This window comes from Podarcis muralis, chromosome 13 (genome assembly GCF_964188315.1).
Source record: "Podarcis muralis chromosome 13, rPodMur119.hap1.1, whole genome shotgun sequence".
Classification (NCBI taxonomy): domain Eukaryota; kingdom Metazoa; phylum Chordata; class Lepidosauria; order Squamata; family Lacertidae; genus Podarcis; species Podarcis muralis.
This window is the reverse complement of record NC_135667.1, coordinates 9,768,908-9,785,729: the sequence shown is the minus strand read 5'-3', so window position 1 is coordinate 9,785,729 and position 16,822 is coordinate 9,768,908. Positions and strand designations below refer to the sequence as shown.

The 16,822-nt window shown below is 43.0% G+C and overlaps 3 protein-coding genes across 3 annotated transcripts; all 3 read right to left on the bottom strand.

The window, feature by feature from the left end:
- Positions 1–2,140: 2,140 nt before the first annotated feature.
- On the bottom strand, positions 2,141–3,085 carry LOC114583493 (olfactory receptor 6M1-like). Its single transcript, XM_028704808.2, has one exon. The coding sequence runs from the start codon at positions 3,083–3,085 to the stop codon at positions 2,141–2,143; it is 945 nt and encodes a 314-aa protein (XP_028560641.2).
- A 6,403-nt stretch (positions 3,086–9,488) lies between these two features.
- On the bottom strand, positions 9,489–10,430 carry LOC144325268 (olfactory receptor 6M1-like). The gene has a single exon (XM_077917994.1). It carries the CDS (start codon positions 10,428–10,430, stop codon positions 9,489–9,491), a length of 942 nt encoding a protein of 313 aa, XP_077774120.1.
- A 3,783-nt stretch (positions 10,431–14,213) lies between these two features.
- LOC114583494 (olfactory receptor 6M1-like) lies at positions 14,214–15,161 on the bottom strand. Its single transcript, XM_028704809.2, has one exon. It carries the CDS (start codon positions 15,159–15,161, stop codon positions 14,214–14,216), a length of 948 nt encoding a protein of 315 aa, XP_028560642.2.
- Positions 15,162–16,822: the final 1,661 nt, after the last annotated feature.

The window sequence follows — 16,822 nt, the reverse complement described above, 5'->3', positions numbered from 1 at the left end:
CCGAAGAATTGATGCTTTTGAATTATGGTGCTGGAGGAGACTCTTGAGAGTCCCATGGACTGCAAGAAGATCAAACGTATCCATTCTTAAGGAAATCAGCCCTGAGTGCTCACTGGAAGCTGAGGCTCCAATACTTTGGCCACCTCATGAGAAGAGAAGACTCCCTGGAAAATACCCTGATGTTGGGAAAGATTGAGGGCACAAGGAGAAGGGGATGACAGAGGACGAGATGGTTGGACAGTGTTCTCGAAGCTACAAACATGAGTCTGACCAAACTGCGGGAGGCAGTGGAAGACAGGAGTGCCTGACGTGCTCTGGTCCATGGGGTCGCGAAGAGTCAGACACGACTAAACGACTAAACAACAACAAAATAAGGCACAGCTCATTGTTTCACTCACTCTTTACAGAACTTTATTGAAATTCTCACTTTGAACCTCTCCCTGAATACAACAATGCCTTCTAGAGTGGCTAGTGGTCTGGTCCCACTGCATTGTCTCTTGAGACAGATGGGTGCCAATATCAACCAATAAAACACTCCCAGTCCCTTCTAAGATCTTCCCTCACGAAAATGATCTGGCTTGCCCTGCCTAGCTAACTTCTAATTCAGTCCTAAGCAGGCTCTGAACTACGCCCTGTCTAGGTACTCTCTAAGCCCTAACAAACATTCACTGTCAGAAAAGCCCTATTTGATATTTAAACCGTTGTGTTCTAACTCACTCCTCTCATAGAATCATAGAGTTGGAAGAGACCACAAGGGCCATCGAGTCCAACCCCCTGCCAAGCAGGAAACACCATCAGAGCACTCCTGACATATGGTTGTCAAGCCTCTGCTTAAAGACCTCCAAAGACGGAGACTCCACCACACTCCTTGGCAGCAAATTCCACTGTCGAACAGCTCTTACTGTCAGGAAGTTCTTTCTAATGTTTAGGTGGAATCTTCTTTCTTGTAGTTTGGATCCATTGCTCCGTGTCCGCTTCTCTGGAGCAGCAGAAAACAGCCTTTCTCCCTCCTCTATGTGACATCCTTTTATATATTTGAACATGGCTATCATATCACCCCTTAACCTCCTCTTCTCCAGGCTAAACATGTCCAGCTCCCTTAGCCATTCCTCATAAGGCATCGTTTCCAGGCCTTTGACCATTTTGGTTGCCCTCCTCTGGACACGTTCCAGTTTGTCAGTGTCCTTCTTGAACTGTGGTGCCCAGAACTGGACACAGTACTCCAGGTGAGGTCTGACCAGAGCAGAATACAGTGGCACTATTACTTCCCTTGATCTAGATGCTATACTCCTATTGATGCAGCCCAGAATTGCATTGGCTTTTTTAGCTGCCGCGTCACACTGTTGGCTCATGTCAAGTTTGTGGTCAACCCAGTGGCGTAGCGTGGGTTGTCAGCACCCGGGGCAAGGCAAGTAATTTGCGCCCCCTAACCCATGGATTTGCGCCCCCTAACCCGTGGATTTGCCCTAACCCCAGATGTTGCGCCCGGTGCGGCCGCCCCCCCCTGCACGCCCCACGCTACACCACTGGGTCAACCAAGAGACCACTCTCTCCTGATTTTACAATAATAGACACAGTCTTGATTGGTTTCTGGGTCAATAGGAGGCTAACCCGGGGTCTGTCTGTCATACCCAGTTAGAAAAAGAAGAGGAGGAGGAGGAGTTTGGATTTGATATCCTGCTTTATCACTACCCTAAGGAGTCTCAAAGCAGGTAACAATCTCCTTTCCCTTCCTCCCCCACAACAAACACTCAGTGAGGAGAGTGGGGCTGAGAGACTTCAAAGAAGTGTGACTGGCCCAAGGTCACCCAGCAGCTGCATGTGGAGGAGCGGAGACGCGAACCCGGTTCATCAGATTACGAGACTACCACTCTTAACCACTACACCACACTGGCTCCCAGTTACCCAGTTTTCTATTTATAACCATTTTACACGTGGTGATACCTTGCATTTTCAATGTTCATGCAATCATTTGCTGGTGATATAGTAGCTGAAAGACAGGACTTGCAACCCCCCCCCCAAAAAGACCTTCAGCTCAGAAGGAACACCACAACCAGCAGTCCATCACATACTTGCTCACATACTAATCAACCTGTACAAACTGAATCATGATGGTGCAATGAAGAAAGGAAAGGGTACATCAAAGAGCTTTCCTCTTCTTCAAACAGTCTTTGAAGGCCTCCTTGACCTTCTCATTCCTTAGACTATAAATAAAAGGGTTCAGCAATGGGGTAACCATTCCAGTAAGGACAGCAACTGCTTTCTGGACATCCCGAGAGCGTCCCTGGCTGGGTAAAGAGTACATGAAAATTGAGCTGCCATAAAAAATGGAGGCAACAGTGATGTGAGATGCACAGGTGGAAAATGTCTTTTGCCGACCTTTGGTGGAGTGCATGCGCAAGATGGTGACGATGATGTAGATGTAAGAGAGAAGAGTGACAAACAAAGAACTGAGGAGCACCACTGAGGACAGGACTGAAGCCAAAGTTAGATTGAAATGTACATCATTACAAGAAAGCTTTAGCATTGAAACATAATCACAGAAGAAATGGTCTATAATATTAGAGCCACAGAAGGATAGTGGATAGAAATAAATGAATGGGGCAACAGGAGAAAGGAATCCAGCAAGCCAGCAGCCAAGGACCATATAGGTGCAGACCCATCCATTCATGATGATGGCATAGTGAAGTGGTCTGCAGATGGCAACATAGCGATCAAAGGCCATCACAGCAAGAAGGATGGTTTCACACGTGCCAAAGACAAAGTAGAAGTAGCATTGAGCCACACAGCCCAAAAAAGAGATGGCCTTGCTCAGGGAAACCATGTCCACCAGCATCTTGGGGATAATAGATGTGACAAAGAAGACTTCCATGAGCGAGAGGTTGCAGAGGAAAAAGTACATGGGGGTTTGGAGATGCTGGTCCAAACATACCAGTGTGATGATGGTGATATTCCCAGCTACTGTTATCAGGAAAACAACAAGAAGCACCACAAAAACGATAAGCTCCAGGTGTCTAGGAAGTTGAAAACTAGTTAAGATGAACTCGGCCACTTGCTCCATGCTGCTCTGATTCCTCAGTCCCATGGTGAATGTGGAGTTGTGGAATGATCAAGCAGAAGAAACACATTCACACACATGCAATCCATCAGTCAAGGATGTGCTATGTGCTATGTGCTATGTGTTTTGTCTCTCCTGGGTTTTCCAATGTCCGGCTTCAGTGGATGTCCCCAAGCTTTAATCTTATGAGAGAGGGAGCAAAACTTTTCTCTCTCCACATTCTTCACTGGTCTTTATGTCTATGGCCACTCTTTATTTCTCCACTGTATGTTGTATCCAACTAATTTTTACTCACGGTAGACCTGTTGAAAAATAAAGGACCCCAATCATGCTCATTAATTTCAACTAATATAGTCTACAATCCATTATTGCCTACAATCTATTGTCTGCTGAACTTACCTGTCGTGTTTCCTCTCTTCAGCCTGTGAAGAAATAAATAAAAAGCTATTTTAATATATGATAAAAAGCAGAGCATTCAAATTTCTTCCCATCCAACAAGGAACACTGGAATCTCCTAGCAACTGTATACTTAAAAAAACAAAACAAAACTCCCACTAATAACAGTAAGAACACTAAGAAGCTGTTCTTAGCACTCTTTGTCATGGGTATCTATCATCTACCTGATGAGATAGATGCCTTCTTAGGGGCTTGTAAACTCAAATTCCCAGAAGTCTTCATTTTCTACATTTCATGGAGAGGTTCCCAAAGGAATAATAGTTACAAACAATTAAGAGCTGAAAAGTAAATGTTTGATGCTTTAGAACCAGGGGGTTAACCTTTGGCCATCCAGATGCTGCAGAACTCCCAAATCCCAATAGCCCAGGGCAGCAAGGTCAATCACCAGGGATGCTGGGAGTTGAACATCTGTAGGGCCACTCCTATTTTTGATACTATCAATGCATTAGCTATGCATATCTACACAAAGGGAGCTCCTTCTGAATTCAATAGGACTTACTCCCAGTTAAACATATATACGGTTGTATCATACCAGGGAGCAAGTCCCATTGAACTCTGTGGCTTTCCTCTGAGTAGACATGCATAAAATTTCACTCTTGGGGATTCAAGGTGAATCAAGCACACTTCAGAATGTTTTCTCTTGGGCTAGTAGGAGCAGATTCCCTGCATGAGAAGGTTTGACCTACAGTGGTACCTTGGTTCTTAAACTTAATCCGTTCCGGAAGTCCATTCCAAAACCAAAGCATTCCAAAACCAAGGCACGCTTTCCCATTGAAAGTAATGCAAAATGGCTTAATCCATTCCAGACTTTAAAAACAACCCCTAAAACAGCAATTTTACATGAATTTTACAATCTAACAGGACATAAAATGAAAGCAATAACCAATGTACTGTACTATAAAATAAATAAGACAATATTGTAAATGATAAAAAATAATTAAATTCTTACCTGCACTGATGATAGTCATTGTTTGGATGGGGGGCTTTCATCCATTTCTGCAGTCACACAATAATCAATCAGTAGCCTCAAAAACAAAAATGCAAAATAAATAGCAAAAACAAAAGCGCCAATACAGTGGTACCTTGGTTCTCAAACTTAATCCGTTCTGGAAGTCCATTTGACTTCTGAAAAGGTTTGAAAGCCAAGGTGTGGCTTCTATTTGGTGCAGGTGCCCCGGAAACAATAGCTGACAACCGCATTGGACATTCGACTTCTGAAAAACGTTGAAAAACCGGAACACTTACTTTCGGGTTTTCGGCATTTGGGAATCAAGGCGTTTGCGTACCAAGGTGTTTGAGAACCAAGGTACCACAGTACAGCTAAATTACCCTTGAGGACCCGCCCCGTTTTCTGATGCTGTTATTTTAATGCGCATTGCTGTTACTAAGTAGGAAACGTGTTTCCTGGTTGGGTGGGTACAGAGGTAAATAACCTCCTGTCATTGGCTGCATTGTGCTGGTCAGGACAGCAGTGGAACAGGGAGAGGCAATGTCTGTAAGGTCAAGAGTGCTCCAGGTTAGTGGTGACCCTGCTGGGTCATCTGCACCTGTGGGGCTACCATGAACCTGGGGCTCCTTCAATCTTATTGCTGCCCCAACAAATACGCTAGGACACTACTGCATTGGCTGTACTGAGCCACCAATGGGATATCTTACCCCTCTCTCTTGTTAGGTCACCCTACTGTGGACTCAAAGCATTGCAACAGTAATGCCAGATCATTTCCTTTGGAATAATGGGTGGCAGGGTGGGGCAGCTGCGCTTGCTTGACTTCTCACCAGGAGAGTCACTGATGCCCACTGGGAGGAGGAAGGTGGCTAATTTTGCACAGACCAGTATCTGCATGGAAACACAGAATTGTAGAGTTGGAAGTGTTAATGGAGAAATCTGAGGGCTCCCTTGGACAAAAAACAAGGACACCAGCCAGGAATACCAGAGCAAAACAGCAGCCAGTAAGCTTGGTCTTTATTGAAGACTCCCACCTGCCACAAGGTGAAACAAGATGGAAGCCTCAAACAAAAGAGCACCCAAACTTTTATTAGCTGCTAATCCCCATGTTACAACCCCCCCAAACTACATCACTAATACATCATGAAAGGGGAGGTCTGGTGGCAGTAATCTGAGCATCCTGCCCCCTGCCCCATGGTTCCCCTTGCCCTCCACCAAACACCCATCAAGTGTTTCCCAGCCAAGTTAATCACACCCTTTTGTCTTCATCTGGTGAAATATACTCGGAGTTGAGAGTGGATTTCATGCTCTTTATTCAGCTCATCCTGGTGAGGAGGAATGAATGTTTCCCCAAAATATCTGCTTTATATACATTATTTACACAATGGGCTGCACGTGATTGGCTAATTCTGGGATTCTCCTGTAGGCCAATCAGGTTGTGGATTCACTTCCACCTGGAGCTGGATTGGGTGGCTCCTGTGGACCAATCATACTGCTGCATTGTTCTAGGACCAATCAGACTGCTGCATTTTGGATCCTATTCAACTCAGTACATAACATCTGGGTTTGTTATTTCTGGAATGGCAACCTTTTTGGCACTCAGGTATCAGGATGCCAGGAATTATCACTCAGGCAGAGGGGCTGCTGAGTAGCTGAGCTCATATGTCTATATGTATTTCTGAAGTTTTCCCAGTACATAGATACAATTATCAGTGAATTGTTACATTTGGTATTGTGCAGCAGAGGCCCTTTGAATAGATAGGAAGAAACTGTGATGAAGTGTTTTGTGGGGACAAATTGCAAAAGTCACAAAAGTGATTGTGCTGATTTGGTAGTGGGCTGCATGTGCATGTCTGCTGGAGGGGCAACCCCGCCCCCAAACCTATACATAAATTTCTGCAACAGAAGAGACCACGAGGATCCTCTGTAATGCAGGAATCATTTGCCCAACATGAGGCTTGAACCCATAACCTTGGGATTAAGAGTCTCATGCTGTACTGACTGAGCTATCCCAGCTCAGTCCGAAGACAAGCAAGTACAGACAAGCAAGAAGCAGAGTTCAAGGACACATTCCAGATGTGGAATAACATGTGTGGGTGTGAAGCAGAGCAAATGAAGGGTGTGACCTGAGGAGAGTTGGGATACCAGATAGAGAGGCTTAGTGGGCCACAAATGTGGTACTTCAGGATGAGGCTCCCCTTCCCTTCAACGGGTTCACTCTAAGTATGTTTAATATTGGATAGAACTCAATATATTTGTTTTGTTGTTTCTTCACATTGCTTCAGAGGCAGGAAGGCTTACAAAGAGAGCTGGCTGGTGTTAGGGTAGGTGGTGAACCCCATTTCTGGGCCTGGCTCAACATGTGCCTTTGCTATTTGAATAGGTAATATTCTTCAATTTAAAGTTTGCCTTACGTGTGTGTTGGGGACTAGATTCCACCAATTGTCTCCCCTTGACATATTCACAGCTAGAAGTGTTTGCTTTGGAGGAGGCCTCAAGGGACCATGATAAACTTAGATAATGAAGTGATAGTTGGCATCATTTATCTGCTTTGTAAGAATTAGAAGGGGAAAGGAAAATTAAAGGGAAAGAAAGTATGCATACCTGTCAACTGTTCCAGAACAAAAATGGAGTGTATGTCTTCCTATATGCATAAAAATGTAAGGTTATCATCACGTAGCCTCCACTGGAGGTTTTCTAGTCACACATCACAATCCTGAATTTGCATGAAGTCAGGGCAGGGAAGGAGAGAAAAAATGAAGGCAGGTTGTACACAGTATTCAATCCTAGTAACATGTGTGATCTTTGAAGCTCCAGGTTCAATGTATGAATTTAGAAGAGATATTTTATTAACAAGCAAACACCCATATATGTACAACATCCATCAGCTGAACTTAAAATTCTCCAACAGAACAGGGGGGTTGCTGAATGAAGCGAGCATGGAAGATAGCCCCTGATACATAATATTTGTGAATTGTTAATTTTTCTTACCTGTCAGCTTTAGTTTCTCTCAATTTCCCATAATCATAAATTCAGTTCTCTACATTTCCATATCGGTTTTCATTTTTAAAAAATTCTACTTAAAATTCATTAGCATCATTTTATTGCACATTTCTCAAATACAAACATTGTTGCAAAGCAACTGTCACTAATATACACATTTATATGCACACTTCACTCTAGTACGTACATTTTTGTACATATTACTTGGTGGAATGACGGCATTGCAAAATTTGAGAAGCATACTTTTGGGGAAATGGTGGTTTTTTGGTTCACCTATTTTCTTTTGGAAGCCAGAAATAGGTAGGTTCTCCCCTCATTTCTATTAGCCACACATTCAGCATTAATGAAAAGAAACTTAAAGACAGATATCTCTTTGAGTAACTAAATTTTGCCTCAGAGTTCTAATGCATACAGCTGTATATGAATAGGACCCATTCCACAAACACTGAAAACAAAGCTTTAATGTGTGTGGACGATAGATATGATTTCACACTGAATGTGCAAGTGGGAGTATCATGTAAATAGTATCATATATGCACCTCTGTTAAAGACACTGCATGACATACAACACAAATCAAAATATGCCCCTATTTCTTTGCTTCCCTTATTGTGAAATTAATGTCCAAGGGATTGTGGTAACCATCTCCAAGATGACGTATGAAACACAGATGGTATATTCCTTCTGCTTATTAAACCTAGAGACAAAGTGGATCTGGACTCATTGCAGGGATGGTGGGAAAGATTTAATTCAGCTTGCATTTAAACACAAACCTACCTAAGTCACACTTTCTGAAATAGTATGCATACTGAAACTCAGCTGTCCTTGAGCCACATAATGTGTACAAAAATGTGTCTCTAGGAAAAAGTTTGTGATAAAGAATAATTTAAGGATGTTGACAAGGCGGAGCATGCACAGAGGAGGGCAACCAAGATTAGCAAGGGTCTTGTAACCAAGCCTTATGAGGAACAGATGAGGGAGTTGGGTATGTTTACTCTGGGAAAGAAGAGACTGAGAAGAAATATGCTAGCCTTCTCCTACTTGTAGACTTTCGTGTCTCAAATTGTTGCAGTGCCCCAGAAGTTCCGTGGCCAGTGCAACCAAACCAGTTTTGTTCCCCTAGATTTGCCTTTGCGTCTTCAAATATCTAAAGGGCTACCACTTGGGGAATATAGAGCAAGCTTGTTTTCTCCTGCTCCAGAGAGTAGGACCTGAATCAATGCATTCAAGTTACAAGAAAGGAGATTTTGGCTAAGCATCAGGAAGAACTTTCTCACAGTGACAATTATTTGATATTTCAGCTCAGTTCTAATGAAAACTCTCTACACTATCCCCTAAAAACCCTATGCCATAATCAATCCCAATAAATTTCTCAAAGAATATCAAATTACAATATAAGTCACAATAACTTAAACTCCCAAGGCATGCAGATAACAATCATACACACAGTTATGACAGCTGTCTGTCTGTATCAGATGGAGCTCAGTTTCTACAGAAGTATGAGAAGGATAGAGCATTCCAATAGTTTCAGGCAGTGGGAAAACTCATGAAGATGCCAGTAGCAGTGTCAATATATACTTTCCCTGGATTGGGACTTATTCAGGAAGAGGGGGAGAATTAAATTTGAGACTGCATCCCCAAGAATACTAGCAAGGGATCCACAGGATATTTAATCCTACTTTTCACCCTTTATTCCAGCAGCTCTAATTGCCAGAAAACATAGACTGGAACACACAGAGTGAAGGTCAAACCCCAGTTACCCAGTTTTTTATATACGGTCATTTTACATGTGGTGACTGAATTGCACTTCCAACATTCTTGCAGTGATTTGATGGTGCAATTGTTTAATTACCTTTATTGAAGTTGAAATAAAGGGGTCACTTCTTCCTATCAAACTACATCAATGCAGAAGAAACAACACAACCAGCAGTTCAACACCCTTGTTCGCATTCCAATCAACCAGTACAAACTGAATCAGCAGGATGCTATGACGAAAGAGCAGGGTGTATCAAAGAGTTGCTTCATTCTCACAGTGTGAATCTCCTCTTCTTCAGAAAGTCTTTGAATACCTCCTTGACCTTCTCATTCCTTAGACTATAAATAAAAGGGTTCAGTAAAGGTGTAACAGCTGCTGTAAGGACAGCAATGCCCATCTGGACATCCTGGGAGTATCCCTGGCTGGGTAAAGAGTACATGAAGATTGAACAGAGATAAAAGATGGAAGCAACAGTGATGTGAGATGCACAGGTGGAAAATGTCTTTAGTCGACCTGTGGTGGACTGCATGCGCAAGATGGTGGCAATGATGTAGACGTAAGAGAGAAGAGTGGCAAACAAAGAGCCCAGGAGCACCACCGAGGACACGACATTCTCCAGAGCCAGGTTGAAATGTACATCATTACAAGAAAGCTTTATCATTGGGGCATAGTCACAGAAGAAATGGTCAATGGTGTTAGAGCCACAGAAGGATAGGTCCAAGAGCAGGATGATGGGGACAAGTGTAGTGACGGAACCACAAACCCAGCAGCCCAAGACCAGATCGGTGCAGACCCATCCATTCATGATGATGGTATAGCGAAGAGGTTTGCAGATGGCGACATAGCGATCAAAGGCCATCACGGCAATAAGGATGGCTTCACTGCCGCCAAAGGAGAAGTAGAAATAGCATTGGGTCACACAGCCCGAGTAAGAGATGGCTTTGTTCAGAGAAACCATGTTCACCAGCATCTTGGGGATGATAGATGTGACGAAGAAGACCTCAATGAGTGAGAGGTTGCAGAGGAAAAAGTACATGGGGGTTTGGAGGCGCTGGTCCAAGCATACCAGTGTGATGATGGTGATATTCCCAGCTACCGTTAACAGGAAAACAAGAAGCAGCACCACAAAAAGGAAGAGCTCCCATTGCCTAGGAAGTTGGAAGCCAATTAAGATGAACTCGGTCACCTGTTCCATGCTGCTGTGATTCCTCATTCCCATGGCCAAAGTGGAATTGTGGGATGATCAAGCAGATGAAACACACACATATACACTTTAGGGTTTGTATGATTTAAGGAAAACTGTTCTTCATCTCTTCCAGTAATCTGGGCACTAACAGGATCCCCCTCCCTTACAGTTGCCAAAAGGCTTACACTTAAAACCAGAGCATCCCAATCTTCTTAAGGAATACAAATAATAATAATAATGAAATCAACATTTCCTCATACATTATTAGTGTTCAAATTTCCATTGAATTCTGTGGGACTGACTTCTTACTGTACTTAAAAAACCCCAATTTATTTTGCAACATTTATGTACTGCTTGGTTGCATTAAAACCTCCAAGCAGTTTTATTGGCTCCTAGACATCAAAAATTTGCCCTTTAAATACCTTCCTGGAGAGGAGAGGCTCATATGCATTTTCAGATCAAGCGCTGAAACAATTAAAATGCCAACTTTTTGCTATGTAATGATTGGATTGTGTAGTATAGCATAGATAATAGTGTGTCTGTTATTTGCTTCATTAAATTTACTGGTCACTGTTTTACTAAAGTAATTTTAAGAGACTTACAATATATAAACAAAAGAACAGAGACATTAAAACCAACAAAAAAGGAAACAAAGAGAAAAGTAAACATTACACAAAAAGCAAATTTGCCCATGTTGATCCATAAGTTAAATAATAGATAAGTGTTCCTGTGTAGGGTAAATTTGTAGAGTGTTGCCTAAGTATGGTGCAGTTATCAGCTGAAAGTCTCAAACAGAAATGATGTAAGTTTTCCAAGTCCATGAATCTTACCATGGCTGGGTGCCTTTCCTAATCCTCTCTATAGAATACCAGCAAGGCACAATTTATTTAAAGGTACCTTGGGAAGATGACAATTATACTGAGATGGAACAGACCAGGTTTCTGCTGCATGAATCAGTCTTCTTCATCCTTGTTCTATCATTGTGTTTGGATTACAATTCCCAGCAGCCCCTGCCAGCTTCAAACAGTCCCATGTTCAATCCTATATTTGGGTTGGGTTGGCAATTTCTCCAGCAATTTCTCTGCCTGGACATGGTGGAGGTCAAACCTGGGACCTTATTCGGGCAAAGCAGACAATCTATGATTCAGCTACTATATTCTCCTACTCTGAAACATGTGTGCTGGCATGATATTGACAGGTTGCATTCAAAAGGAGAAACATCTTATAATACTATTTCATCAATTATTTTCCAGAGGGAGGAGTTATTTCCCAACAGTTCATTTAAAGTGGGGCTCACCTTTAGCAACAGTAAGCACTTTTGTTCTTACTGTTTGTGGAATGCTCTCCCCAGGGAGGCTCGCCTGGTGCTTTCCTTTCATATATTTAGGTGCCAGGAAAAAACCATTCATCCTCTGTGTACCTTTGGCTAATTAAATAATCTATGGCCTTTGAAACTGTGTATGTGGTTTGGGGGAGGGTTTCATTTGTAATTATGTTATGCATTGTTGTGTTTTTATGCAGGTGACTCCCCACTTATCTTGGGGTTACATTCCGGGCCCCCTCATGCTTAAGTGAAATCACATAAGGTGGGGAACACCTTTTAAACACCCTTTAAACTCCCTCTCTGCCACTCTCTCTTCAACCCATACCAAGAATAGTAAAGGTAAAGGTAAAGGTACCCCTGCCCGTACGGGCCAGTCTTGCCAGACTCTAGGGTTGTGCGCTCATCTCACTCTATAGGCCGGGAGCCAGCGCTGTCCGCAGACACTTCCGGGTCACGTGGCCAGCGTGACAAGCTGCATCTGGCGAGCCAGCGCAGCACACGGAAACGCCGTTTACCTTCCCGCCAGTAAGCGGTCCCTATTTATCTACTTGCACCCGGGGGTGCTTTCGAACTGCTAGGTTGGCAGGTGCTGGGACCGAGCAACGGGAGCGCACCCCGCCGCGGGGATTCGAACTGCCGACCTTTCGATCGGCAAGCCCTAGGTGCTGAGGCTTTTACCCACAGCGCCACCCGCGTCCCCATTGGACCAAGAATACTGTGTCCAAAAATATCCACAACTAGAATTGAAGCTCTGAGGTGGGCAGGAGGCTGGAGGACGTGTGGAAAAGTGACTGCTGCTGCTGCGCTGCCCCACACACCGTCTGTTAGGCAGGGAGGCTGAGCACCCTAAACAAAGCCCCACTACACTTCTGGTCTCTAAGGGGCTTCCTCTCTGAGCTCCGGGGATGGCCTATCCATGAGCCACAAGCACTCTCCAGCTCTCTCCCAACATTTCCTGGTTTGAATTGAATTATTTGATTATTTCCCAGCACTGCGTGTATACACAGTTGATTACTAATTGATCGTGTGTATGTGGAAGGGATGTCTGTACTGCAAACTGCCCTGTGATCCACAGATGAAGGGCGGTATAATAAATAAATAATAATGATTACAATACATTAGCTTATCTTCTTCTTTCTCTCCTCCACCCCAAGGTTGCAAGTGGAGTCGGGCACAGCAGCAGCAAGTGTGTTGGAATTCTGGCCAGGAGTTTTCATCCTTCCCAGGATCCCAGACTTAGTGACATTAGAGGGAAGGCAGTGGAACATTCGGCTCCACCCTGTAGAGCACAGGTGGCCAACTCCCAAGAGACTGCGATCTACTCACAGAGTTAAAAACTGACAGTGATCTACCCCCTTTTTTAGGGTTCAGGTCAAAGTTATTGAGCTTTTTCAGGGAGGAGGTAAAATGCTGAGCTTTTTTAGGGGAGCCACAGTTGTTCAGCTTCTTTGGGGGGAGCCAGTGATCTACCAGTAATCTACCACAGACATCCAATGATCTACCGGTAGATCATGATCTATCTGTTGGACATGCCTGCTATATGGCAACGATTGACTGTTGGGTGGACACCTCACTTGGCAATCACGTGGCATCATTATGAAGTCACACGATTGGTAGTTCTGCCAATGTGCCTAAGTCCCCAGCATGGGACAACTTCAAGGAACATCACTGGGAGGAAGAAGTGATTTTCACTGAATGGGGACTACTTCACCTTCCTTGAGCAAGGTGTGTGTCAACATCTGATCAGCTGCTGGACATTGGAAAGCAAACCTTCCTTGAGCAAAGGAATAATCAGGAGCCTGCTTTTATCTCGTAATAGTTCCTTTGAAACCGCACCCTTATCTGCCCCATAACTTATGCAAATATCACATCATGTGTATGGTGGATGGGTGCAGCTTTCCCTGAAATGGTTTGAAGATCCCAATGGGGGCACCTGGAACACCATATTTGGCCCATATGTCAGAGATTCCCCATCCGTGTTCTAAAGGAAAAAGGTGACTACTACCCCACATGCACAATGTTCTCCATTTTCTGGGCATGTGTGTGAGAGAAAAGGTGCAATTTTTGGTTTGTTTTTTTAATAACCTTCTTGTCATATGACCCAATTTTGTATTTCTGTTTCTTTAACCTACCTCACATAGTTGTTGTGAGGGTGGAATGGGTAGTGCGGAGAACCATGCACAGCACCTTGTGCTCCTTGGAGGTAAGGTGGGATTTAACCCATCCAGTGCTTTTTTTCTGGGAGTATGCAGTGGTACGCATACCGCTAAACATTTTGTGAATCTAAGTTTGGCCTCGTTGAGGGGCAGTATTTCAATATGAGTAGGAAAATGAGAGTACCCCTAAACATTTTTTTAAAGAAAAAAGCACTGACCACATCTCCCTACAACTTGCCCTCATTCTCCAGGCAATGTGTAGAAGAACAAATCAAACCAATGACAGTTCAACAAAGGAAGAGCAGGATGGATCAACAAGTTGCTTCATTCTCAGAGTGTGAATTTTCTCTTCTTCAGACAGTCTTTGAAGGCCTCTTTGACCTTCTCATTCCTTAGACTATAAATAAAAGGATTCAGTAAAGGAGTAACTACCCCAGTAAGGACAGCAAGGCCCATCTGGACATCTTGGGAGTATCCCTGGCTGGGTAAAGCATACATGATAATTGAGCTGCCATAAAAAATGGAGGCTACAGTGATGTGAGATGCACAGGTGGAAAATGTCTTTTGTCGACTTTTGGTGGAATGCATGCGCAAGATGGTGCCAATGATGTAGATGTAAGAGAGAAGAGTGACAAACAAAGAGCCCAGGAGAATAACTGAGCAGAAGACATTCTCCAGAGCCAGGAGGGCCTGCACATCACTGCAAGAAAGCTTTACAACTGGGGTGTAGTCACAGAAGAAATGGTCTATAATATTAGAGCCACAGAAGGATAGTGGGTAGAGTAAAATGATTGGGGCAACAGGAGCAAGGAAGCCACCGATCCAGCAGCCCAGGACCAAATCAATGCAGACGCATCCATTCATGATGATGGCATAGCGCAGTGGCTTGCAGATGGCAACATAGCGATCAAAGGCCATCACAGCAAGAAGGATGGTTTCACTGGCCCCAAAGAAGAAGTAGAAATAGCACTGGGCCACACAGGCCAAGAAAGAGATGGCTTTGTTCAGAGAAACCATGTCCACCAGCATCTTGGGGATAATAGACATGACAAAGAAGACCTCCATGAGTGAGAGGTTGCAGAGGAAAAAGTACATGGGGGTTTGAAGGCGCTGATCCAGACATACCAGTGTGATGATGGCGATATTCCCAGATATTGTTATCAGGAAAACAACAAGAAGCACCACAAAAAGGATGAGCTCCAAGTGCCTAGGAAGTTGGAAGCTAGTTAAGATGAACTCAGTCACCTGCTCCATGCTGCTCTGGTTCTTCAATCCCATGGCCAATGTGGAAGTATAGAACAATCAAGCAGTTGAAACATGTATGCTTTAGAGTTTGTGTGATTCAAGGCAGACTCTTTTTCCGCTCTTCTACTGTTCTGGGCACTAACAGGAGCTTCCTCGCTGACAAGAATTATCAAGATGTTTTCTGTTGACACCACAACTAATTCTTTGTTACTTTTGTTCTGTTGCTCATAAAAAAATACAGAATGTTTTGTTTTCTTGCCAGCAGTAGAAGTTTAGAACAGAAAGCTCAAAGTAGGTTTTCCTCCAGATCATGATTCTGTAAAATTGTCATTGATTTTGCAGTACTCTGCACTTGGAAAATGACCAGCATTCTTCACTGTACATTGCATGTAAACATGTGTTGTTCAAGACGGTCAGAACTTCACTGGACCTTATTAAAAGAAAGATAGCTGCTTTACCTTACCTCTAATTATGTGTTTGTTTTATTTCTATTGCTTCTTTATAATATCATTTACAAGATAAAGTTGTTGATCACAAAGAGCCTTATTTCTCATTTATACCTTCTTCTCTTTTTAAACAAACAAACAAACCACAGCATCCTCAATCTTCCAACTAGGGATGGGGGGGGGGGGAATAGGAGAAATTTGCAATGAGATACTGACAATTTTTCAGGATGACTTAAACAACAACAACAACAACAATCCGATTTGAAAATGTGGAAAACCAAACTTCAGAATGTGAAAAGTGAGGAACAGAGAGAAACCAAAATTCACACAACCACTCATCCTTATATCCAACCAAATACAAAAATTCAGCATTTGTACATAGAGCATTAAGGCTGCAATCCTATTCCCATTTTCCTAGGATTAAACCTTGTTGAACTCTAGGAGACAAACTTCTAAGAAGACTTTATACGATTTCATGGTATATCCCTTCCTGAAGAAATACACCCAGCCTCATATGTATAATCAAATAAAGACTTTGATAGATAGATACATAATATTAACAGTAATAGATTTGTGGTTCCATTTCCAACTACTTTGTAGATTATTATTTTGGGTTTTATTCTAACTTTATTGCCTATTTAATGATTTAATTATGTAGAAGTATAGTATATCTATTTTCGGACAAAGGTAGGAAGAAAACAGAATGCACAAAACACAAAATAATGCATTTATACTGCACTAGATGTCTGTCACACAAAAGATAGTCATGTTCAGCCCATAATAAAAAAATCTATAAATACATTTATAAAGAAAGCAAATCAGTATAATATTCTGTAATATGCCTGGCATAGCCATGGTGAAATTATGTTTCATGTAGATTTCTAAATCCTATAATCTTACCACAGCTGATTGTCTTCATTCTGTTGACATAATACCAGTTGAGCAAGCTTTATTTAAACATGCCTTTGGAGGATGGTCACAATGCTTGAATTAGCCTTCTACAATCTGTGCTCTTGTTATGTTTGGATTACAATTCCCAATAGGTCCTGCTCAGTTCAAACCGTCCAAACATCACAGACCCTCCAAGTGTCCCTATTTTCCAGGGACATCCCTGATTTGGAGAAGCCATCCTGGTTCCTGATTTGATCCCGGAATGTCCCACTTTTCCTTAGGATGTCCCTATTTTCGTTAGAGAAATGTTGGAGGGTAGGGAGTTAGCCGACCCCTAGGCCATCTTAAAGCAATCTG